General features: G+C 33.8%; 1 protein-coding gene across 3 annotated transcripts in view; it reads right to left on the bottom strand.

Moving 5' to 3' along the window:
• Window positions 1–386: 386 nt before the first annotated feature.
• The window catches only part of LOC111688577 (supporter of activation of yellow protein), a 41,748-nt gene continuing 15,746 nt past the window's right edge, over window positions 387–26,388 (bottom strand). For all 3 annotated transcript variants that reach the window (XM_046947560.1, XM_046947562.1, XM_046947561.1), the window contains 10 exons: window positions 16,205–20,883; window positions 15,099–15,316; window positions 8,317–8,405; window positions 8,077–8,232; window positions 7,559–8,005; window positions 7,216–7,488; window positions 6,841–7,144; window positions 4,719–4,875; window positions 4,465–4,653; window positions 387–2,863 (listed from right to left, as the gene is read on the bottom strand). In XM_046947560.1, the coding sequence (XP_046803516.1) occupies window positions 2,079–2,863; window positions 4,465–4,653; window positions 4,719–4,875; window positions 6,841–7,144; window positions 7,216–7,488; window positions 7,559–8,005; window positions 8,077–8,232; window positions 8,317–8,405; window positions 15,099–15,316; window positions 16,205–20,615 (7,029 nt within the window). In that variant the 5' untranslated portion in view covers window positions 20,616–20,883 and the 3' untranslated portion in view covers window positions 387–2,078. The remainder of the gene's footprint in view (window positions 2,864–4,464; window positions 4,654–4,718; window positions 4,876–6,840; window positions 7,145–7,215; window positions 7,489–7,558; window positions 8,006–8,076; window positions 8,233–8,316; window positions 8,406–15,098; window positions 15,317–16,204; window positions 20,884–26,388) is intronic.

The raw sequence follows: 26,388 nt of genomic DNA, 5'->3' as shown, positions 1-26,388 counted from the left end.
CATGTCAGGAAGGACGTTTGTATATATAAGGAGAACATAAATAGTTATGTGCTAGAACCATTGGATCAGACGTTGTATTTGGCAGCATTACTCGAGATTAATAAAGACGCCATTCGCGCCCGCTGTATAACGCATGAGATTTGTATTCGGAGATAGGGAAGAAAATCTGCCGTTGAGAACAAGAAAACAAACTGGTCACTAAAACTAGGCATAGGAGAAAAGTGAGAAAACACAATTAACATTTAAGTAAATTGCAATTTTCTGATTTGTTTTATTTTATTCATTATTATTTTAAATGCTTTTTTAATATTTTTCCAAAATTTTTCATTTTACAAAAGTGATATTTGCAGGAAGCAGCTGTTTATTGTTTATGTTTTCGAGTGAAAAGTTGGCAATACTAACAAAGTTAATTGAAATTGAATCAATAACTGAAAAACACAATCAACGTTTAAAGTCCGTCTAAATTTGTTCCGAGTTTAATCTAACAGCAAGTTAAGCCTAGTTTAACTAAGTAGTAAGAGAAATCCGCCCTTAGACAAAAAAAAGAATTGGAGTTTTGATAAAATCTTTTCGTCCGAGTTTTATAGGATGAAGCCAGAATTCCTCAAAATTCTCTCCTTAGAGAAGTGATATTGAAAAACTTTTAGGTTTAAACCAATTGGAAAACGTTCCGTTCTCATTCTTCTCTCTTTAAACTCTACGAGAAGGCAATCTCAATGAACCTTATTATAACTAAACCAATTGGAAGTCGATTTGTTTTCTTTGCTCCTTCTAGTGTTTTGTTTCTCAATCTTTGGATCTTTACATACTACGAAGAGGCAATCTCAATGGACCTTATGGTCTTGAATAAATGTTGTTGTTTTTATTGTGAACAGCACTTCCTAATTGGCCTAAACTTTACATAACCAAACCAATTGAAAGTCGATATGTTTTCTTCGCTCTTTCTAGTGTTATGTTTCTCTATCTTTGGATCTTAGCACTCAACGAAGAGGCAATCTCAATGGACCTTATGGTCTTGAATATTAGTTGTTGTTTTTATTGTAAACAGCACTTCCTAGTTAACCTAAACTTTACATAACAAAACCAATTAAAAGTTGATCTGTTTTCTTTGCTGTTTCTAGGGTTTTGTTTCTCTATCTTTGGATCTTAGCACTTAACGAAGAGGCGATCTAAATGGACCTTATGGACTTGAATAACGGTTGTTGTGTTTATTGTGCAAAGCCCTTGTTAACCTAAACTTAACATAACAAAACCAATTTAATGTCGATCTGTTTTCTTTGCTGTTTCTAGGGTTTTGTTTCTCTATCTTTGGATCTTTTTACTCTACGAAGAGGAGATCTCAATGGACCTTATGGTCTTGAATAATAGTTGTTGTTGTTGTTTTAATTGTACATAGTCCTTGTTAACCTAACCTTTACATAACATTTTCCAAAAATAAAATTAAAAGTAATTAACAAATTTTGCTTTTGGGTAGTAAGAAGCTACGTTTTGTATTTTGTTTTTATTATTATTTTAAACTTAATTTTTTTGTGTTGCTACTTTTAAAAAAGAAGAAGAATATTTTAATTACAATGATAATTAGTTTAAAAAAACGTTAATGAAATAAAATAAAATTTTAAGAAAATACTTTTTCTACAACAAAGGATTGCTCCAACATAAGAAAAAGAACAATTTGATGATGATGATGACGTTATATAATTATATACTTCTTTTGTTCTTACATATTAAATTATAAATGCCAAAAAGATTAAACTTAATGATAACAGGGAGTGGGAGGAGTAGGTTGATGAGGACAATTTGTATTAAAGAAATTATATATATATAAAAAAATATAACAAATGGAAGGAAATTAAAACTACTACTAAATAGAAAAATCAATTAAATATGAAATCTTACCATTTCCTATTTAAGTTTAATGCTCTTTTTTCTTTACACTTTCGATTAACGGATTTTGTTGTTAATGTTAATGTGGGTGAGTGTGTGTGTGTTTTATTGCTATTTTACAACTGCTATAAATTCGTTAGATTTGCAGAGGGAGGCGGTGGTTGTTGTTTCGGACAATAACGTATAACCCCTACTCAGGCAACCACGGGGGGAGCACCACCACTAGCTGTTGTTGTTGTTGTTGTAGTCGTTGTTGCAGCTGAACCTGTAGTTGTGCTAGATGATGATGATGCTAATGATGAAGTAGTACTTGCATTGAAGTTTGAAGGTAATGAGTTGCTGGTAGTGATGGTGGTGGTGTTGCTACTGCTGCCGACGTTAGTATTATTTTGAGGTGTTGTGGAATTTGTTAAACTTATGGAATCTTTACTATCTAACGTTTTAGCAGTTGCTGCTGGATTAGAATTCAAGGACGAGGACGAGGTTATGGAGGTGGTATTTGTTAAGGTGCTATTAGTATTCGATATTTGTGTTGTAACAGCATTAGAATTATCTGTAGTTGTAGTACTGCTGTCATCATTATCATTAGGTGATATTTGTGGTAGTGTTGCGGTTGTTGTTGCTGCAGTAGTTGCAGTTGCTGATGTTGTTGTTCCTGTTGGTGATTGTGTTGATTGACTGCTAGGACTTAAACCACTACTACTCGATGATCCCGGTGATGTTATATATGTATTTGTTGTATTATTATGCGTATTAATGTGTACACGTTTAACATGTTTAGCTCGCCCACAGGGCACACACAACATAGAACAATGTTCTCTTAGTTTCGTAACATGATCAATGCGATATTCATTGATCCATTTGAGTTTTCTATGCTTGACCTTAAGTTTTTCACCATTTGGTTGGATGATTGGTAAACCTTCGGGTTTGGTGGCACCGCAACGCATACAAATACTACAACGTTCACAACTCCAACGGCCTAGATGGTAAGAAAACACAAAAAATTTTGTAAAAATGTATAAAAAGAAAGAAAGAAAAAGTTCAAAACTGCTTAAATTTTAAAACTAATTAGAAAATATTCTAAAATTTCAAATAATTTTATATTTTTTTCTAAAACTTCAAAAAATTTTCAAAATTTTTAAGTTCGAAAAGAGAAAAATGTAAGAAATAAGTTTTCGAAATTAACTTTAAATATATTTTTATGATTCCTCATGAGTTAGAGTTTATTTTAACAGTTTAAAAAATTTTCGAACATAAGTTTAAATTTTCGAAAATTTTTGAACATAAGTTTAAAATTTCGAAAATTTTCGAACATATGCAAAAATGCTTAAATTTTAAAATTAAATAGAAAATATTCTAAGATTTCAAATAATTTCATATTTTTTTCTAAAATTCATGAAGTTTTCATAATTTTTTCAAAATTTTTAAGTTCGAAAAAAGAAAAATGCAAGAAATTTTGGTCGAATATAAAATAAAATATATTTTTATGATACCTCATGAGTTAGAGTTTAATTTAACAGTTTTAAAAATTTTTCGAACATTAGTTCGAAATTTCGAAAATTTTCGAACATAACCAAAAATGCTTAAATTTCAAAACAACAATGAAAACTAGTCAAAAATCGTTAAACATTTACATTTTTTTACATTTTTCAAATTTTTTTATAATTTTAAGTTCGAAACAAGAAAAAATCCAAACTTTTTATGTTCGAATCAAGAAAAATGTAAGAAAAAGTTTTCAAATAAATCAGAAATGTATTTTTTATGATTCCTCATGAGTTAGAGTTTTAAAATTTTTTCGAACAAAAGTTCGAACTTTCGAAAATATTCGAACATATGCAAAACTGCTTAAATTTCAAAACTACGATGAAAATTTGTCAATAATCTTTAAACATTTACAATTTTTTTAAAATTTATGAAGTTTTTTTAAAATTTTAAGTTCGAATGTAGAAAAAATTCAAATTTTTTAAGTTCGAATCAAGAAAAGTGTAAGAAAAAGTTTCCAACTAAAATTGAAATTTAATTTTTATAATTCCTCATGAGTTAGAGATAATTTTAACAGTTTTAAAAATTTTTCGATCACAAGTTCGAATTTTCAAAAATTTTCGAACATAACCAAAAATGTTTAAATTTTTAAACTACATTGAAAATACTACAAAATTGTTAAAAAATTCAAATAATTTAACAATTTTTTTAATTTTTATGAAATTTTTGAAATAATTTTCAAAATTTTTAAGTTCGAAAAAAGAAAAATTTAAGAAAAAGTTTCTAAATAAAACTGAAATTAAATTTTTATGATTCCTTATGCTTTAGAGATTATTTTAACAATTTAAAAAAAAAGTTTCGAACATAAGTTCGAATTTTCGAAAATTTTCGAACATTTGCAAAAATGCTTAAATTTTAAAATTTTGTGAAAAAATTTAGAAATTCTTAAAAAAATGTCAAATTTTTATAAAATCTTTAAGTTCGAAATAGAAAAATTTAAAGAAATTTCGAATTTCAAGAAAACCTTATGATCGATCTTGAGATTATTGTTTAAAGAAATATCGGGGGAAAAATATATGTATATATAAAAATACTTACCATCAGGCACTGCCTTAATGGTTAGACAATAAATGTGAAAACCACGATCACACTGCTCACAGAAAAGCATTTTATTTTGATCTTGTTTTCGTTTACATTTAATACAACATTTACAATCGGCACACTGCCAATTATAGTTGCGTACTCTATTAGCCATACGGTGGGGCATTTCAATGCAACTGGGATGTACTGGAAACAAATTAAAAGTAAAAATTGTAATTATTTCAAATTAAGGAATTTCTTTCTTCATTTACCTTTACGTCTGCAGGTATAACATTGTACAAATAATTCGGGTATATCTTTGAGATTACGATTTTGTGGATGTTGACAAACACCACAGGTGGCAGGTGAATTTTCATCTTCACTTGAATCATCTGTAGATGAAGATGTACAAGAGGAGCTTTCAGTATCCTATAAAAGAAAATTAGGATTAAAGTTTATTATTTTCCTAATGAAATATGTAGATTAGGTTAGGTTATGTTAAGAAGGGTTATACACCGTAGAAAACTATATATGTCCACTCGGAGACCATAAGGTCCATTGTTATTCCCTTCAATAAAGTGTAGATATAGCAAATGATATGCTCGATCGTCTCTACTTCCTCCTCATTTTCGCATAACCTGCAATAGTACGGTACACTACTGTGCCACTTACTGACAAAGGTTCTAACTGAGCAGTGTCAAGACAGAGCCCTTAGATTGCGTCTGTCCAGTCCTACAAGTATTTCGGTAGCACACATATCAAGTTTTGGCCACAGGGCCTTTGATATTTTGCAATCCAATCTACTTTTCCAGGACGAACCCACGACAATTGGATTTTCGCTCCGGACCCGAGTCATACTCGGCCAAAGATTGTCAACCCAGCGACAGCTATATCAACCGAAAGTTTTTTCCCCAGGAAAGAACTATCGGCCACAGTCGAACTGTTACAACAACAACAACTATTCCAGGACAGCTTAATGATGTCGCGAATTCTTTCGAATTTCAACCTATTATAGTGACAATCCTTTTCCTGTCATCTATATCAAGGTTCGAACCTAAACTAGCTGTTCATCCGCAACCTCATTACCATGCACATTACAGTGCCCTAATAACAAACAGTTTCGTAATGTCCCTAAGGACATTTCTACAATCTACAACTAGGTGCGAGTGTGCCGTGTGACAATCCAATGCTCTAAGAGCAGCTTGACTATCAACATAATTTTTGTCACAACCGACCCCGGATCGATATAATAAGTTCCGTCGCTTTCCAGATCGCTAGGATCTCTGCTTGGAAGGCACTACATTCGTTAGGAAGTCTGTATGATCGTTTAATGTCAGTGAAAACTGCAAACCCACTAAATAGTCTATCGGATACAAGCCAATCATCACTAGTTGAAAATTATATCAAAGGTGTTTTCCCGAAGTCTAGAGTCGTGATATTATAATCCGTAATTCCGCGAAGGGAATTACCCTGATCAAGTAGACCTACTTCCTACAAAATTTTTGTATGATTGTCACGCGAAGGTTTCACTAACGAAGACTCGTAGAGTTTTAGTAGATTCCTAGCCGCCGCGTCCGCTACAAAATGTTCTATAGGCGACAGGTTACGAATAATGTCCAAGGAGGCTTGCGGAATACTTCTAATGGCACTAGTAATGGAGGCACAACTTTGAGCTTTTTTGAGCAACTTCCTGTGACTGTCCTTTTTTAATGTCTCCCACCAGACAATGCAACCATAAGTTAGAATAGGCCTGACAACCGATGTGTAAATCCAATTTATCATATCTGGTTGCAAACCGCAATTCTTCTTTATGGAATTCTTGCATGTGTAGTAGGCATTGAGACCCTTTTTCATTCTTTCCTGAGTAATTTCCTTCAATGACTGCTTGCTATCAAGGAAGATCCCTAAATATTTAGCTTCTCTAGATAAACCTAGTTTGACGCCATCTAACTTTGGCAATCTGAAATTGTCTAGCTTATAGGATCTCTTCTTGGAAGACACTTATTGGATCTCTGCTTGGAAGACACTTTCTTAATGTCTCCCACCAGACAATGCACCATAAGTTAGAATATGCCTGACAACCGATGTGTAAATCCAATTTACCATATCTGGTTACAGATCCCAATTCTTCCCTATGGAATTCTTGCATGTGTAGTAGGCATTGAGAACCTTTTTCATTCTTTCCTGAGTAATTTCCTTCTATGACAGCTTGCTATCAAGGAAGATCTCTAAATACTTAGCTCCTCTAGATAAACCTAGTTCAACGCCATCTAACTTTGGCAATCTGAAAGGTAGACACCTTATACCTTCTGGTAAATACTACTAGTTCCGTTTTACAAGGATTAACACCCAGTTTCTTATCTTTCGCCCATATGTATATCGAGAACAACCTACCGATTCACTTGAAGAATCATCATCCGATGAAGATGATGAACATGATTCTGTGGAACTATTTGAAACTGCTCCTGGCAGAGGTGGTACTTTAAATTCAGCATTATTTAGTTTACGTGTATGTTTGGCACGTATTCTACGTATATGTCTCTGTTTGCTAAGACGCTCTGAAGCACTGATATTCGATAAACTCTTTTCGCCTTCAACAAAATCAATAGTTTCTGCCGCTGAATCGGTATCTGTGGTTTCTTCTTTTTGTGGTATTATATGACTGGCTGGCTGTAGCACAGTATTAAGGGGAAATTGTCTGTTTTAAATAAAGAAAATTAAATTAATATACATTTTATTTATGTTTTATAAAGCTTTAATAAAACTAACCTTAATTCCTGTGGTGTATAATCATAGTATTTTTCACAGAATTGTCCCGGCACTAAAGACAAGGGATAATAAGCTTCTCTGGGTCTTAGAGGTTCCCAAACACGTTCTTTCATTAATGTGGGTGGTTGTGGTATTTTCTCTGCTTTGGCGGCTCGCGCCACAGCTTCAGCTATTGGACGGTTGGGTATAGCAGCTATAGGAGCTGCTGCCGGACTAGGCTTATTAACGGTAAAGGTTTGCAAATCCAAACAGGTTAAACGTTCTTCTTTGCGTCTGCAATTGTTATTTTAAGAAAAATGTTAATATTTTAAAATCTCTTGCTTGGTAACTAATTTCAACTTACGTTCTATTGAAATAGGCATTCCATTTGCTGGCCGATAACATGGCTCTTTCACGGGCCTGTAAGCCACGTCCTGCCACATTTAAACCCAACGATTTCTGTTTAGCCTCTATTTCACGTAAATGTTTTTGTCTTACAAAATCTTTGTACTCTTCATATTTATCATAGAAATCGGTGTACATAATATCCAATATATCGGAGGCCCAAACGGCCGTTATGCCTAGATCACACATTTTCTCAGAAACCAAAGATTTTTCTTGCAAATAATTACGTTCTTCCATATCGATTTGTCGTCGTGGTAAGTCGGGATATTTACGTTTAAAACTTTTAATACCCAAATACAAGGCCACCTGTTCTTGTATCATAAAAGTATCGCGATTTTTCGAGGGACAACAGCCCTTAGGTGGTGGCCAATCATATTCGGCTATAGAGGCTACCGTTAACTCAGCACTGTATGAAATAGAAAAAAATTTCAAAAATTACTTTCAAATTTTTCCCTACTAAAGCATTTAAAAACTTACTCTTCTGCAACACAAACTTCCATTTTTTTGCGTTTCATGGGTTTTTTAACAGCTGAACCATTTTGTAGCGCTGCCACATTGTTGGGATCTAAAATACTTGTGTTGCTTATAATCGATGACTGGGATTCTTCATTATTTAAGAAATCGGGTTGTTGTCTAATTGTAAAGTAAAGAAAAACTTGGTTTTAGTATAAAGTTATTGCAAAAGGTTTCTCTCTCTCTAAATATTTGTTCTTTTACCTTGTGGGAGTTTGTGGTGGCTCTGCTTGGCTAGTGTTTTGCGTTAAGTCCGCACTCATACGTGTGTCTTCTTCAAATACCGAGGGTGACTTTAAAGAAAGAAAAAGAAAATTTAGAAAATATTTTAAAAATTAAAAGAAAAACGTTTAAATTGTTTAATATAATAATACTATAGCTAGATTTGCAAGGGTAGTATATCAAATTACAAGATGTGCAAAGGCGTGGTAAAAGCTAAAAAACAATTCAAAAGTATTAAAGCAAAGTTTTAAATATTTTAAAAATATGATCAAGTAACTAAAGCATAAAACTCAACTAATGCAAGGTTTGTAAGGGTAAAATACCACAGTGCAAGCTGGGCAAAACTCTACTATTGCAAGCGACACGAAGTGGAATAAGTTTCAAAGCTGTTAAAACGCAGACCTACGAACGGTGACAGGCTGCATCTAAATGACATGCGAAGAACACTTGCATCATGTTGTCTAAGCAGTTCGTACTGGTATGTCATCGAAGGGGCCGAACTACCATCTAACGGAGTTAGAACTACCCCCCGAGGCATGTCAGAGAAAGATCTTCGTATGTATGAGAGTGACATCCAAGAACATCTGGATGATATAGAGGACGACTGCTCATACAGGACAGCTTTGAATACTATCCATCAACAAGCGGTGGAAGACTCCACCGCGACAGTATAATACTGCGAGGTCGTCCCCCACCCGTTGCAAACGAGTAACGAAATCTACCACGTCGTACTAGAGTTGTATTGACACAACTTTGATCGGGATGGTGTCCTCGTTTAAACTCGTACTGGTCGAGAATAAACGACACCATTCAAGATCTTTGCCCTGCATGTTCAACATTCAACACACAATGTTCAACATCTTTTTAACTGCAAGGCAACTGCAACTCAGTTGAAACTTGAATCCCTTTGGACTCAACCGTTGGATGCGGCTCGTCTACTGGGTTTAGATCTAACGGAGTTGGATAACCAGAGCGATGAAGAAGAAGATTAGGGAATAATTTATAACTATATATACGTGTAATTTCAGGTGTCGCTGCTACAACAACAACTATTGCAAGGTTTGCAAGGCTACTATACCACAGTGCAAGATGAGCAAAGTTATCGTAAAAGATGTACTTTATGGCAAATGAATGCCACTGCCACAAAAAAACTCTGTTATTAAAAGATTTGCAAGGGTAAGTATAACACATTGCAAGGTGAGCAAAGGTATTGTAAAAGATGTTCGTTATTACAAGTGAATATTGTTTATTTTACACTAGCAAATCTGTATTATTAAACCAAAGTTTAAAGTATTTTATGATTATGCTTAAGATACTATAGTATAAAACTCTACTATTACAAGGTTTACAAGGGTAATATACCACATTAAAGGAGTGTCTAAAAGTATGGTAAAAAAAAGTCTTACAAATCTCTTTAAGAATAATAAACCGAAATTTATCAGAAAGAAACTTTTTTTATAAAATTTACAAGGGTAGTATTTCATAATGCAAATTTTGTTTATTTTAGTCTTGCAAATCTGTTCAAGTGTATTAAACCAAAGTTTACAGTATTTTATAATTATGCTAAAGCAACTGTAGCATAAAACTATATTATTGCAAGGTTTGCAAGAATATACACCAGATTGCAAGGTTTGCAAGTGTTAGTCCATTACGACAAATGAATTTACGAAAATGAATACTGTACTGTCTTGCAAATCTGTTCAACAGTATTAAATCAATTTTTTTTATAATTATCAAAAGAAAACTCTTATATTGCAAGGTTTACAAGGGTGGTATACTATACTAGGTGTGCAAGGCATTGTATATCTTATTTTCGTTTATTTTGATGAAGAAAACTATAAAATGTAAATTCCACTAATCTTTTTAAGTCTATCATATATTTACAAGACCTAGTAATCGTTGTTTTAAAATTTGCAAATATAGTAAAGTGTAGTAAATTGCGATTTCACTTGATTTAGTACTCATGTCTTAAAAATATAAAAATATGTAAAACCAGCATATTTACAAGACCTAGTTTATTATACAGTTTTCAAGCTTGCAAATACAATCAAGTGTAGTAAACAAGAATTTCGCAAGTAATAATGTTATATATAGTCTTAAGAAAGTGCAAGATTTGTTGATGCTAGTACATTTACAAGACCTAGTTTTTATTGTTCTTAAACTTGCAAATCTGTTGAACAGTATTAAATCAAATGTTTTATAATTTAACTAAAAAGCTCTTATAATGCAACATTTACATGGCTGGTATACTATATTGCAAATTGTGCAAGGGTATTGTATATCTTATTTTCGTTTATTTTGATGAAGAAAACTATAAAATGTAAATTCCACTAATCTTTTTAAGTCTATCGTCTATTTACAAGACCTAGTAATCGTTGTTTTTAAATTTGCAAATATGGTAAAGTGTAGTAAATTGGGATTTCATATGATTTAATATTCTTATCTTAAAAATATGCAAAATTTTGTAATGCTAGCATATTTACAAGACCTAATTAAGATAGTTTTTAAACTTGCAAATATAATCAAGTGTAGTAACCTAGAATTTCGCAAGTAGTAATCTTGTAGTCTAAAGACAGTGCAAGATTTGTTAGTACTAGTATATTTACAAGACCTAGTTAAGGTAGTTTTTAAACTTGCAAATATGACTGAGTGTGATAAATTACAATTTCATAGTTTGTATTTGTTGTAGTCTATAAAACTGCAAGATTTTTGCTAGATTTAAGAAGTTTTAAAGATTTGCAATGTCTAATTAGGTGTGTTAAAGCAAAGTTTTGTATATTTTTCTTAAAGAGCTGTAGAGAAAAGCAAGAAATTTACTATTCTTAAACAACTACAGTTTACAATAAAGAGTAAATTACACTAATCTCTTTAAGGGTTAGCATATATGCAAGACCTATTTATAGTGATTTTTAACTTGCAAGTGTTGTAAATGAAGATTTTGTAAGTTTTACAACATTACTGTAATATTTTTTTTATGCTAGCATATTTACAATACCTAGTTTTCAAACTTGCAAATATAGTCCAGTCTAGTAAATTTAGTCTTCAAGACCTTTTTATGTATTTCTTGAACTTGCCGTTGTTGTTGGTTAAAAAACTTTAAAATTTTTTAGATCTAGCATATTTACCAGACCTAGTTTTGATAGTTTTTTAGTTTGAAAATATATGCGAGTATTGTAAATCACTCTTTCGTATTCTAAGCTGTTTGCAGTGTATAAAACTGCAAGATTTTATAAGTTTTCAAGATTTGCAAGACCCTTGCAAATCTTTATCGAGTATAGTAATATAATCCTAGTAATTCACTCTTACGTATTTTAAGTTGATGGCAGTGTATAAAACTGTAAGATTTTATAAGTTTTAGAGATTTGCAAGGGTTTTGCAATGTTTATCAAGTGTAGTAAATTATATTTTCATAATTCTAGTAAATCACTCTTTCGTATGCTAAATTGGTTTCAGTGTATAAAACAGCAAGATTTTATAAGTTTTCAAGATTTGCAAGGGTCTTGCAATGTTTATCAAGTGTAGTAAATTACATTTTCATAATTTTAGTAAATCACTCTTTTGTATTGTAAGTTGATTGCAGTGTATAAAACTGCAAGATTTTATAAGATTAAAAGATTTGCTAGGGTGTAGCAAAGTTTAACAAGTGTAGTAAATTAGATTTTCATAATTCTAGTAAATTACACTACAAGATCTTGTAAGTTTAAAAGATTTGCAAGGGTCTTCCAATGTTTATCAAGTGTAGTAAATTACATTTTTGATTCAATTCAAAATTTATGAAATTTATGATAAAGCCTAAATAGATTTACTTCATACAAATAGATTTGTATTTGTGTATTTTTGTGTGTGTTTAAATTGTATTTCTCCTTAAAAACAAAAAAAAAACTAATTAATTACTTTACTAGATACATGCAAGCCCGTCTAACTATTAAATGCATAACTTAATTAAAATGTTATGTGTCTATAACGTTAATAAATAATTACTATAAATGACAAAACAACAACAACAAAATTTTCAACAAATTCACCACACACATACTTATTAAACATTTTTTGCTCCCCTTTTAAAATTCTCCTTATAATGAGATAAAGAGATAACATTTATCATATAAAATTGTAAATAAAACCATAAAGAGCTCCGACAGAATAAGAAGTGAAAAGCAAAATGCGAAAAAAATGCATTTAATACATATGGGCACGATTTTAATATAACATACAGCAAAAAAATCTAATACATTTGACCCCCCAGTGTAGAATCATGTACATGTTGTTGCAAGAGAGAGAGAGAGAAGAAAAACTAGAACAGAACAAGTAAGAGTTCTATATTCGGCTGTGCCGAATCTTATATACCCTTCAGCGCGATGTGTTCAGTCAGTACCAAAAAGTTTTCTATAACATAACTTTTTTTCGGGCTCAACATGCTAAATTTAATGTTTCTAGATTCAATATTATAGAAAAATAAAAAAAGTAGCTTTTGAAAAGCGGAAAAGTGCCAAAAAGTTCTCCTTTATGGTTAACGAACTTAAGCCAGGCTCAACATACTCAATTTCATGTTTCTAGCCAATAACAACACACTCGTGCTGCTTTCGCTCTGCTACTCTTGCTCTGCTGCTCTCGTTCTGCCTTGTTTTTTATAAACAAGAGTACAATAACAAAATTTACCGTATAATTATGTATTTTGTTTTTGTTATTTGCAATTTCTGTTTGAGCAAATTTTGATGAAATTTTCAGAGTTTGTCTCGGATTTTTGCTCATATTTCCGTTATTTATGCACCGATTTTGCTGATTTTACATAGCGATCTTTCTGAAAGCATGTCTAACAGAACTATTGAAGATTCGGATCTCGCCGATATCTGGGATCCTCTAAAAACTGATGTCAACAAACATACAGACTGATCGGATAAAATAGGGTAAAATTTTATTATATATATTAAAAACGGAATGACAAACTTATTATACCCTTCGTAGGAGATCCCCCCGGGGGCATGTTACCTTGGTGAAGCCTCCACCTTGGTGTTATTGCAATCCCGGGGATTAAAGGGTTTATTCCAATACCTCTAGTCTGGCCAAGACTGAAAAATTGGCTTAGTCCTTGCAAAGATGGACGGAGGTCAGACCAGAGCAGCGCATAATCTGTAACTACGGGTGGCCAGTTGCCTGCAGGACTATATCCTGGCTGGTCAGTTGGTTGAGGTTTCTTCGGGATCCACGTAGTGGCTGTGGTTTAAACCCAAATTCGCAGGGAGAGTAAGTTGCGGTTAAAAGACTGATGTAAAATAAAGTCAATATTTCGGGATAAGTTCGGTGCTGTTGCCGAAACAACAGATACCCCACAGAGGAGTGACAGTAGGACTAAGCGTTGGAAATAAGTTGGATGAATGTGAGGTACGGCGGTCCTCACCTCATCCGTCTACCTATAATGAATGTGTCGTATGTTTTTCTCTTATGAATGTGTCGTATAAATGACATGTGTGTTGGGTTGTATAATGAGAGATGAAAGTGATACCCTTTGAATTTTCCTCCCGTGTCCAGATATGTTCAGAGTATACTCTGTTCATATCAGAATTACCACAGTGTGTCCCTGTGAGTAAGAACAAATTCCTCGGCTTATTGGATTCGTCTTTTGGTCACCGGTTACGACTCTAGATGCTGTTGCCGAATCAACAGAGGCTACAACTACGCAGCTGGGATGGAAATGATGTTTTTACATCAACGGGGCAGAAATGGTCAGAGATCGGATAGCTCAAGTACTTCAGCAAAGTGCTTGTAAATGAACCGGCCCAATCCATATACAAAAATTGCCACCTGAGTTCTTCATTGAAGGATTCAGGGGCGATGGTAGACCGTTGTTCAAGTCTAAACAGTGGATGAAAAAGACCACCGTGTTGTAGGCTATCATGCCAGGTACTAACGTAAAGCACTTCGACATTGAAATATACAAACAGACGGACAGCGGCGGAAAATTATATTATAGAAATTACAAATGGAATGACAGACTTATATATACCCTTCTCACGAAGGTGAAGGGTATAAAAACAGAAATAATTGAATGCAACTTTATTTTAGTCATAACTTACAAAAAAAGAGAGTAAGTAAATGAATACTTTTATAATAGCCGACTGTCGTCGGCTGTTAATTATATGCAATAATAACAGAATGAAGTATACAGACAAGAGTTAACAATAACAAAGTGTTAAATGGTTTGTTAACACTCTATTAACAACAAAATAAAAGAGAATGTGCAAATACAAGAAAAAAGCAAAACTAAAAACAGAAAGAAAAAATTACAACTAATACACCTGAGTTTTAAGCAAAATAAAAGTTACAAAAAACAAAAACCAGTAAATCTGGTATTTGTTACTTCACTTGATAAAGAGAGACTTTGCAAATTTGTTCAAGCTCTCTTGTTTAAAAAAAAGAGTACAAAAAATAACATATTTTTTTCACAATTGTATGTTGTTTTTAGCATGACATACATTTACAACACTTTCTTCTTTCATTGTTTTGTTGTTTGTAGTTCGTAGCTGAGCAAAAGAACAACAAAAAACAATATAAAAAAACAAAAACAAAGAAAAAAACATTATTGTAAATTTTCTCTATTTGTATGTATTAAGTTTTTTTATTTTGTTGTGGTGGTGTTGGTGTTGCACTATGCTAATGTTGTTGTTGTTTAGTTTAAATTTATGTAATCAAATTAAATGCAGAATACACTCACACACACATATGCAATTCAGGTGTTTCTTTTATAAATTTGTTTTTATACTTACGGGACTATAAAGACCTTTAATACGTTCTGGATCTGGTGTATGCTTGAGGGCACCCACACAGCGTGGCCGATTCATGGCTATAGCCTTAGAGACAGCACTAGCATTACGTCCCAAACGATGCGCCTTATAACCTCGACCACGACCACCTCGTGAAGCTCTACCCCGTCCACGACCTCGTCCTGGTGTTGTTGTTATTGAAGATGAACTTGCTGAGTCATCTGTAACAAACAAAATATACAAATTAAGTAAAAACTCTGTAAAGAAATTCTTCCTTAGGAAAACATACTTTCCTATAGAATGTTTTTCCCCATAGAAAAAGTCTTCGTTAGAAAGACTGTTTTGCTATAGAAAAAGTCTTCGTTACAAGACTCTTTTCCTGTAGAAAAAGTTTTCGTTAGAAAGACTGTTATCCTATAGAAAAAGTCTTCGTTAGAAAGACTGTTTTCCTGTAGAAAAAGTCTTCGTTAGAAAGATTGTTTTCCTGTAGAAAAAGTCTTCGTTAGAAAGACTGTTTTCCTGTAGAAAAAGTCTTCGTTAGAAATACTGTTTTCCTGTAGAAAAAGTCTTCGTTAGAAATACTGTTTTCCTATAGAAAAAAGTTTAACTTTTGCTACAGATAAACACTTCTTTAAAAAGACTGTTTTGCTCTTTTTTAGGAAGAACGTTTCTTCTATAGAAAAAGACATCCTTTTGAAGACTATTTTCCCATAACAAGGCTTTCGCATGAAGACTTTTTTACTATAGAAAAGTCTACCTTATTATGTAGACTATTTTCTGCTTTTATATAGAAAATGTCCCCCTTTGGAAGCACGTTTTTCTTATAGAAAAAGTCTTTCTTTGGAAAACTGTTTTCCTATAGAAAAATCTTCCTTTAAAAGACTCTTTATCTATAGAAAAATCTTCCTTAGAAAAACATTCTTTAGAAAGGTTCTTTTCCTTTAGAAAAAGTCTTGCTTAGCTGGATTATTTTCCTATGAAAATCGTCCTTAGAAAGACTCTATTCCTTTAGAAAAAAGTCTATCTTAACTGGACTATTTTCCTACAGAAACAATCATCCTGAAGAAGACGTTTAAAGCATTCTTTAAACTAATCAAAATTTTGCTTACCTCCCGAATTATCTGGACCACTAACATCATCGGCCATATCCTCATCTTGTGACTCATTTTGCCCACTCTCCGACGCTGTACTAAACATAGGAGCGCGCAATTGTTGTGTCGCCAATATGGAGGAGAAATCATTAGGTTTAAATATAACATCAGGTAGGGGATCTGAAGAGGACAGTATGGTAGTGGGTGGTAACATAGAATTATTACTACTGCCGCCACCACCACCACTACCAACTACAACACCACTGCCTACTGCACCACCACCGCCACTGCTTACCGCATTAGCTGAACTGCCTACCACCAGTGCCGGCATAGCATTACTCATAACATTAGCCTCTACGGTGGTTATGGTATTTGTAGTACTGCCATTACTATTGCTCGAGGAAGAGGACATGGTCAGATCGATTTGTGTGGCCATGGAGAGAGAGTGTGTGGCAGTTATCGATGCTACTGTTGAAGTTAAAGTTGTCGAGCTATTCGAACAGGCCGAAGAGGAAATGGAGGAATTTGATTCTAGAAAATTATTAAGAACATTTTCATTGTTCTGCTTAAGTAGTGAGTTGCTGGACTTTTTATTATTATTATCCATGGCTAGTGAGGAAGGTGCTCGCTGTTTTGTCTTAGTTTCCACTTGTAACACCGTGGGTGTATTACTACGTCTCGAAGCGCGTAGTGGAGTTCTAAGCCTTTTCTGTGTTTCCATTTCATGGTTTTCACTTTTATCTTCATCGCCGGCCGCTGCCATCATATTAACCGATGATTCCAGTTCATCGAGAACACGTAAAGGTTCATCTGCATCCACCATATCAATGGCTAAACGTTTGCGCAACAATTGCACCCGTCTAGATTTGGAATCTGTTTGTGGAGTTTCTTCTCTAGGGGCGGGAGTGTTTAGTTGTGGTGTTAAGGCATTGTTATGCTCATTATTATTAAGGCTGTTAACATTGAGGTTAGATTTCTTTGGCCTACCTCGTCTCTTTTGAAAGGGCGTAGCATTCTCATTAGCTTGTTCATTGCTATTAGTTTCCGCTGACAAATCAAAACTATCATTCGAATTATTTTGACCCGCATCGATGACTTCTTCCATGGCTATGGGTAGAAGATGTTCATGTTTTTGTTTACGCGCTCTCTGATGACTTGTTAGAGTCGTAGTGGTGGTTTGTTTCAAACAATTAAAATCATTTGGTTGAGTCATTGCTGCAGCAGCTGGAACAGCTGTAGTTGTGGTCTTATTCAATTCCTCTAGAGAATTTGTTAATACTTTTTGATTTATTAAATCATTATTATTATTTACAAGCAGTTGAGAGTTTTTGGTATTAAGAGCATCATTATTAAGCCTTCTCTGTTTGCTGGAAGGCGGTATTGCTAAATCACCCATATTATTCTCTGCTAAATGATTTGCTTGATTCGTTTGGCCGGCCAAATGACGCTTTAAATTGGAATTGTTATTATTAAGGGCTAATATATCATTATCCTTGGGATAGTGTAGACCATTAGGCAGATTGCTAGGAGCATTGTTTGTAATAGGTTGCAAACTTTGTGGACACTCATCTAGAGAATTACGAGGACTGCCTTCTGGTGTATCGAGTATCTCGATGGAATCTATAATATTCTCTTCTTTGGAATTGAGTGGCGTTTGTGTTGGCAGATTGTGTGTAGAAATGTTATTATTGTTGTTGGTGTTGCTGCCATTATTGGGACTAGTACCATTAGCCATTAAACGTTCAGCCAATTGGGGATATTTCAAAGAAGCCGGCCCTGAAGTTTGTATGGCATTAGGTTTTGGCTGCAAGGGTGGAGGAATAGCGACGTTACATTCTGTTTGCTGCTGCAATTGTTGTTTTAACTGTTGAGTATTCTGTATGACAGTTGTCTCTCTTTGCAGTCTCTCCAAGAGTATGTTGGTGCTAGGTATAGCCATGTTAGTGACTGGCGCTGCTACAGAATTACTATCATCATTATAATCAAATTGGGCTGGAGAACAACTGCGCGATGGTGAAGAGGTCAAGTCTACCGTATCAATAATTTGTGTAAGCTTTGGATGATGTATTTTGCCATTTAATAGCTCTGGTACGTCTTGAGCTTGATCTTTAAAATGTATATCATTTTGAAAGATTTGTGGTTCATGATCAGTCTGCAGGTCTTCATCGATATCCATATCATCTGAATTGCGACGTATTTCGGTATTAGTTTCCTGCACCGTCACATTATTATCGGCTGCGATAAGTACAACTTTTGCAGAAGAATCGGCGGTGTTATCATTGAAACCACAAAAACCTTGAGAATTACTAGATTCTCCAGCATTATCTACCGTTAATAAATCGGCAAACTCATCGGTGTCTGCTGGCGAAGAAACTAATAAACTGGCATTAATTACATCTGTCACAGCGGGTGGAGCATTCGCAACTGTAGCATTAGTTTTATTCTCCATTACTGTTGGGGTTTCCTGTACAACAGTTAGTTTTTGTTGTGGTGAACCCAGATTCTTAATGGTTAATTTCGGCACTGTCTTACAGGTTTGCGCTTTAACTCTACCCTCATCCTCGGGCTCACTTTCTACACCACTTTCCTCGTTTGAGGTTGACCTTTGCTGTTGACTGCTTATATTTTTTATGGTTAATTTAGGCACAGTTTCAATTTTACTTTGAGTTTTGATTGTCATTTTCGGTATAGACCCGGTTGTACACTCATCCTCGGTGTTTATTGTATGTTTGTTGGTAACAACCATATCATTTTGTTGACGCGTTATGGTCAATTTAGGCACTGCTTGTTTGGGTGATTGTGGACTGCCGCTGCTGCTGCTTTCCAATTGTGATTTTCTTTTGGCCGCCATTATATTGGGCGAGTCTAGGCTATTGGTTTTAATGGTAATTTTGGGAATTTTTTCATTTGTAGAACACTCTGCATTAGAGTTATTGGAATCGTCCACTGAATCCAGTGACTTGGTTTTAATAGTTAATTTCGGTATGCCACCCAGGGCATTGGTATGATCATTATGTTGTGTTATTATGACAGCATGTTCCTGACCCGTTTTAATGGTTAGTTTGGGTATTTTCGAGGTGGTAGCATCTTCGGTTGTAGCATTAACTTCACCACAAATCATATTGCCTTTAATGCACAATTTGGGTATAGTGGGATGATTGTTGTCTAACGTTTCGTGAGATTTTTGCAAAGGTTTTATGGTCAACTTGGGTATGGTGTTGGTCGAACTGGAATTTGTGGCCACATGCGAGTTAGTGGACGTCGACGATGAGGAGCATGAAGCCAATGACGATGATGAAGAGGAGGTTGTTGAGGAAGCAGGTGAAATATTTGTTATAATCGATTCACTGTGGCCATCTTGTCCAGTTTTAATTGTTAACTTTGGTAAGGGTGGGGTATTAGCGGCCGCTTGTGTACTATGTCCGTCGGAACTGTTGTTAGTGGAATCATTAATTTTAATGGTTAATTTTGGTACTATGGTGGAGTGTTCTTCATTTTTAGCGCGTATCGTTAATTTCGGTACAATATGTGGTTCGGAGGCATTCAATTTACTGACCACTTCATCTTCCGCCGAAGAGGAACATTCTTCCGATGACATTAGTATGTCGGGTGGCGTTTCCTTGACTATAGGTTTAATAGTAATCTTGGGCGTGTGATGGGAGGTATGATGGGTATTGTGTAGATTGATTTTTAATGGTTCCACTTTACGCAAATCATCCTCTATAAGGGAATTTGGAAGTTGAGATTCTGTCGTGGAGGCGGTTGAATTTTTAGGCAGTTTTAATATAATTTTATCAGTGATATTACTGCTGGTAGAAGCGCCACCACCTCTATCTAGCGCCCCACCACCACCACCACCATCAACCGGCTCAGCCACTGTGGTTGGGGTAGTATCTCTAGCTACCATATCGTTGTTTGACTTTAAATTTCTTGTATTAATACTAAGATGATGTGCTGCTGCTGTTGTAGACTGTAAACTGGAATTATCCGATGTTGAAGGCATGACCATCTCTTCGAGCGACAATGAATCGGAATTATATGTTAATATTTCATAATTATTTGTGCTGCTAGTTATGCGAGCCGGTGATGTTATCAAAGTGTCTAATTCTAAGTTAACCTCTTCGCCTTCACCCTCGGCCGCTAAGGGTAACAAACAATCACTAGATGTTGATGTAACCACCTGTTCTTGATCGTCGTTATCCTCGTCTAGTACATGTACTCTTTGCTGATAAGGCTGATGCTGTTCTTGTCTGTTGCGAGTTGCTGTTGTTGTTGTTGTGGAGTTTGCAGTGGCCGCTTGACGACAACTGACATAGGCTAATAGCTGCTGATGATGATGAAGTTGTTGCTGCTGCTGCTGTTGTTGTTGTGTAGATTGTGTTGTTGGTGTATCTGCATCCGTTGATTTTCGTCGATTTGTAACATTCATTGCTTATAATGATGTAGTTTTTATTTTGGATTTATATTTTAATATTTTTCTTGTTGTTGTTGTTGTGTTGGTTTGTTTACAAAACCTTTTTTATGCGATTTTTATTTGGTAAATTGTTGTTTGTGGTTTCTGGGTAGGCCAAATTCTCCAAACCAAAGAACCTTAGTTTTATTCTCGTAAACTTATCATGTTTGTTGAGTTGTTCGTTGTGTTGGCTATTCCGACTAATGAACCTGCTTCAAAGTTGTAATAACACGTGGATAATATTCTGTAATTAAGAAAGAAAATTTCAATTAAATAGCGCTACTTAATAGAGATTAACAAAAAAACAAGAGAAAATTAGAATATAGACTAATTAATAGTCTACTATTGGCTAAACTCTAGACTATAGAAACCTCTATTATCATATGTTCTTTGCAAATTTGTCAGTTTTTATCCCTTAAACTTTAAACATTAAAAATTATTTTTTTATTTTACAAAAAATATCCAAACTTTAAAATTAACTTTAATGGTTTATTCAACTTTAAAAACAAACAAAAATTCCATAGAATATGTAAATTACTTTAACATTTTGACATCTTGTTGTATTTGTTGTTATAAAAACAACAATTTATATTAATAAAAAACTAAATAAAGAAAATCTGTTGAGAAGCATAAAACAAAAATTCTCTATATTTGATGACATCTTAGAGAAAATAAAATTCTTTAGATGAATATCTAGACTGTGTGTGTTTTTCAAAACAACAAAAAAATTTATTAGTCATCAGCCTCATTTCTTAATTAACACCTAAAAGATTAGCGGGCGACATTTGTTTAAAATAAATAATTTGCGCTAATTTATGGTTTAACAACGAGTGCAAGATGATATATGCATGATATAGAATTTGTTTTGATTTTTTCAGTTCCAAAGGAACTGAACAGGAACTGAACTAGAACTGAACTAGAACTGAACTAGAACTGAACTAGAACTGAACTAGGACTGAACTAGAACTGAACTAGAACTGAACTAGAACTGAACTAGAACTGAACTAGAACTGAACTAGAACTGAACTAGAACTGAACTAGAACTGAACTAGAACTGAACTAGAACTGAACTAGAACTGAACTAGAACTGAACTAGAACTGAACTAGAACTGAACTAGAACTGAACTAGAACTGAACTAGAACTGAACTAGAACTGAACTAGAACTGAACTAGAACTAGAACTGAACTAGAACTGAACTAGAACTGAACTAGAACTGAACTAGAACTGAACTAGAACTGAACTAGAACTGAACTAGAACTGAACTAGAACTGAACTAGAACTGAACTAGAACTGAACTAGAACTGAACTAGAACTGAACTAGAACTGAACTAGAACTGAACTAGAACTGAACTAGAACTGAACTAGAACTGAACTAGAACTGAACTAGAACTGAACTAGAACTGAACTAGAAATAGAACTGAACTAGAACTGAACTAGAACTGAACTAGAACTGAACTAGAAATAGAACTGAACTAGAACTGAACTAGAACTGAACTAGAACTGAACTAGAACTGAACTAGAACTGAACTAGAACTGAACTAGAACTGAACTAGAACTGAACTAGAACTGAACTAGAACTGAACTAGAACTGAACTAGAACTGAACTAGAACTGAACTAGAACTGAACTAGAACTGAACTAGAACTGAACTAGAACTGAACTAGAACTGAACTAGAACTAAACTAGAACTGAACTAGAACAAAACAGAACAGAATTAGAACAGAACTAGAACTGAACTAGAACTGAACTAGAACTGAACTAGAACTGAACTAGAACTGAACTAGAACTGAACTAGAACTGAACTAGAACTGAACTAGAACTGAACTAGAACTGAACTAGAACTAAACTAGAACTGAACTAGAACAAAACAGAACAGAATTAGAACAGAACTTGAACTTAACTAGAACTGAACTAGAACTGAACTAGAACTGAACTAGAACTGAACTAGAACTGAACTAGAACTGAACTAGAACTGAACTGAACTAGAACTGAACTAGAACTGAACTAGAACTGAACTAGAACTGAACTAGAACTGAACTAGAACTGAACTAGAACTGTACTAGAACTGAACTAGAACTGAACTAGAACTGAACTAGAACTGAACTAGAACTGAACTAGAACTGAACTAGAACTGAACTAGAACTGAACTAGAACTAACTAGAACTGAACTAGAACTGAACTAGAACTGAACTAGAACTGAACTAGAACTGAACTAGAACTGAACAAGAACTGAACTAGAACTGAACTAGAAATAGAACTGAACTAGAAATAGAACTGAACTAGAACTGAAATAGAACTAGAATAATATAAACTAAATATCATAAGTATCGTTCAAAATTATGGTTCGCATTATAATCAAGCTTTTATATATTATGTTGGATAACTGATTTCTTACTCTTCTTAAACTACCTTACTACTCTCATACTATATCTCACCCCCTTTGATAGTTGCCTTTGTCTGTTTGTAGAATTTGTATGCTTTTTATTTATTCCTAAATAGTTAGACTAATTTACTCTCTTTTTAATTTTCCACATGTTTAGTTAAATGTGTTTGTAAGTGTGTATGTAAATATGTGTGAAATCTTGAACTTTTTCATGAATTAAAATTGTTGGTATGCAGTTGTTTGTTTGTTTGTTTGTTTTTGTTGTGTATGTGTGTGTGTTTCGGAGCACAGAGTTTGATTTTGATTCTCCTGCTACCGGCATTATTTGGTGGTAGACAACAACAACAGCAAAAATCATTGTCGCATTTGCAAATTTCACGTTGTGCCAGCTAAGAACATCACACGACCGACCAACAGTTAGACAGAACAGACAGACAGTTAGATAGTGAGACACACACACAACTCTCAGTGCCAAACAAACATAAAGACATCGTCACACGACCAACATCGCACACGATTTTTAAACGACTGACACAACACGAGATTAGTGTAAAGAAGTATAAGTACTTTTTGCTACGACAAATTTTAAGAATCTAAATGACTTTGAATTCATTTTTTTTTTCGTTATTGTTGTTGTATTATTGTTATTAATCTTTGTGCCTTTGTTTTAAAATTATAACAGAGTCAAAGAGGGGGTAGGTGGGCAAATAGTTGTACATTGAGGTAGGTTTTCTTCATTTTTTTTGTGCAATGGGAGAGATGAGGTATTGAGTTAAAATAGATGAGTACAAGTTAATGTTAATTTTGAATGTTAAATTTTTTAAGAAATTGTTCAAAATTAAGTAGAACTTTTGGATTTAAGTTAGAGAATGATCTAAAAATTTATCAAAATCTCTAAAATATGTGGATTCAATCTGAATGAAATAGATCAGAGATTCAAAGCAAACAGAAGTTCTCTGGTATATGACGAGTAATTGTCATAGAAAGCAGAAATCAAAGGAAATCGTTACTGAATAACGATATGTTAACCATAAGAGATCGTGCCTAGACCCTAAACACATGACACTTATGTATTATTAATCACATTTATATAGTATAAAACCAAAGCGAAGCTCGGATAAAGGAATCTTTTTGTAATTCTGCGAAAAAGGACTACTCAAGGTAATATTTCTAATTATATTTTTTACTCCTTTCATAACCTTTAACATTCATCAAGATCAACTTCTTGAATCATACGTATTACCCAAAAACAAAATATGAATAATACAGGATGTAAAATATCCAAAAATAGAAAATCACACTTGAAAACAAAGAAAATCAAGAGCAAAACAAAAACACACCAAAACATAGAAAAACAAATAAAGTCCAATGACAAGTAACAAATAAAAACGAAAGTAACAAAGTGAAATCAGCAAATGATAAGCAGAGTATAAAGCAAAGTGAGTAAAAAAACAATACAAATAAAAATACAAACTAAAAACAAACAGAATAGAAGCAAAAGAAACATAAATCGCGCTCACTGAAGGCAAACTAAAACAACAAGCAAACTTCACATTGACAGCAATTCCAAAAAAGAAAACGAATAATGTAACAAAGAATAAGTCCAAAAAAACACAACAGCCTAAAACATTGATAAGAAAAATTAACAAACAAATGGTCTAGAACACAACACATAGCACAGTGCGTAATATTATCATGAGTTGTTCAACTTAGTGAGATTCGAATTCGAAAATACATAATCTTAAAAGAACTAGAATTAAGCAAGAATTGATCTAAAACTGAATAGAACTGAACTAAACTAGAACTGAACTACAAAAGAACTAGAACTGAACTAGAACTGAACTAGAACTAAACTAGAACTGAACTAGAACTGAACTAGAACTGAACAAGAACTGAACTAGAACTGAGCTAGAAAATACCTGGAACTGAACTAGAACTGAACAAGAACTGAACTAGAACTGAGCTAGAAAATACCTGGAACTGAACTAGAACTGAACAAGAACTGAACCAGAACTGAACTAGAACTAAACTAGAACTGAACTAGAACTGAAATAGAACTGAACAAGAACTGAAACAGAACTGAAATAGAACTGAACTAGAACTGAACTAGAACTGAACAAGAACTGAGCTAGAAAATACCTGGAACTGAACTAGAACTGAACCAGAACTGAACCAGAACTGAACTAGAACTGAACTAGAACTGAACTAGAACTGAACTAGAACTGAACTAGAACTGAACTAGAACTGAACTAGAACTGAACTAGAACTGAACTAGAACTGAACTAGAACTGAACTAGAACTGAACTAGAACTGAACTAGAACTGAACTAGAACTGAACTAGAACTGAACTAGAACTGAACTAGAACTGAACTAGAACTGAACTAGAACTGAACTAGAACTGAACTAGAACTGAACTAGAACTGAACTAGAACTGAACTAAAACTGAACTAGAACTGAACTAAAACTGAATTAGAACTGAACTAGAACTGAACTAGAACTGAACTAGAACTGAACTAGAACTGAACTAGAACTGAACTAGAACTGAACTATAACTGAACTATAACTTAACTATAACTGAACTATAACTGAACTATAACTGAACTAGAACTGAACTAGAACTGAACTAGAACTGAACTAGAACTGAACTAGAACTGAACTAGAACTGAACTAGAACTGAACTAGAACTGAACTAGAACTGAACTAGAACTGAACTAGAACTGAACTAGAACTGAACTAGAACTGAACTAGAACTGAACTAGAACTGTACTAGAACTGAACTAGAACTGAACTAGAACTGAACTAGAACTGAACTAGAACTGAACTACAACTGAACTAGAGCTGAACTAGAACTGAAACAGAACTAAACTAGAACTGAAATAGAACTGAACTAGAACAGAACTGAACAGAATAGAACTAAAACATAACTAGAACTATAACAGAACTCGAACGTAAAGTAATTACCACAAAGATTACTCACAAAAGAAATCATAATTAATGTTGTGTAATTAGATTATTTGATTCAGAATAAAGCCTGTACTGTACTCACAGATTGAGATTCCTTGCCTAGAAAGCAGAACTCCAGACTCTATCAGCTTTTCTGTAATCGAATGGTATTATTTGAAAATGATATATTCAAAAATTAGTTATTAACACCTTGATTTAACACGTTCCACAATGTGCCGCCCTATCATAAAATTTTAAACACACTGAACTAGAACTGAACAAGAACTGAACTAGAACTGAGCTAGAAAATACCTGGAACTGAACTAGAACTGAACCAGAACTGAACTAGAACTGAACTAGAACTGAACTAGAAGTGAACTAGAACTGAACTAGAACTGAACTAGAACTGAACTAGAACTGAAC

The sequence above is a fragment of the Lucilia cuprina genome, chromosome 3, assembly GCF_022045245.1.
Source record: "Lucilia cuprina isolate Lc7/37 chromosome 3, ASM2204524v1, whole genome shotgun sequence".
NCBI lineage: Eukaryota > Metazoa > Arthropoda > Insecta > Diptera > Calliphoridae > Lucilia > Lucilia cuprina.
Note: the sequence above shows the minus strand (reverse complement) of the source record. Positions and strands in the feature narration are given on the sequence as shown.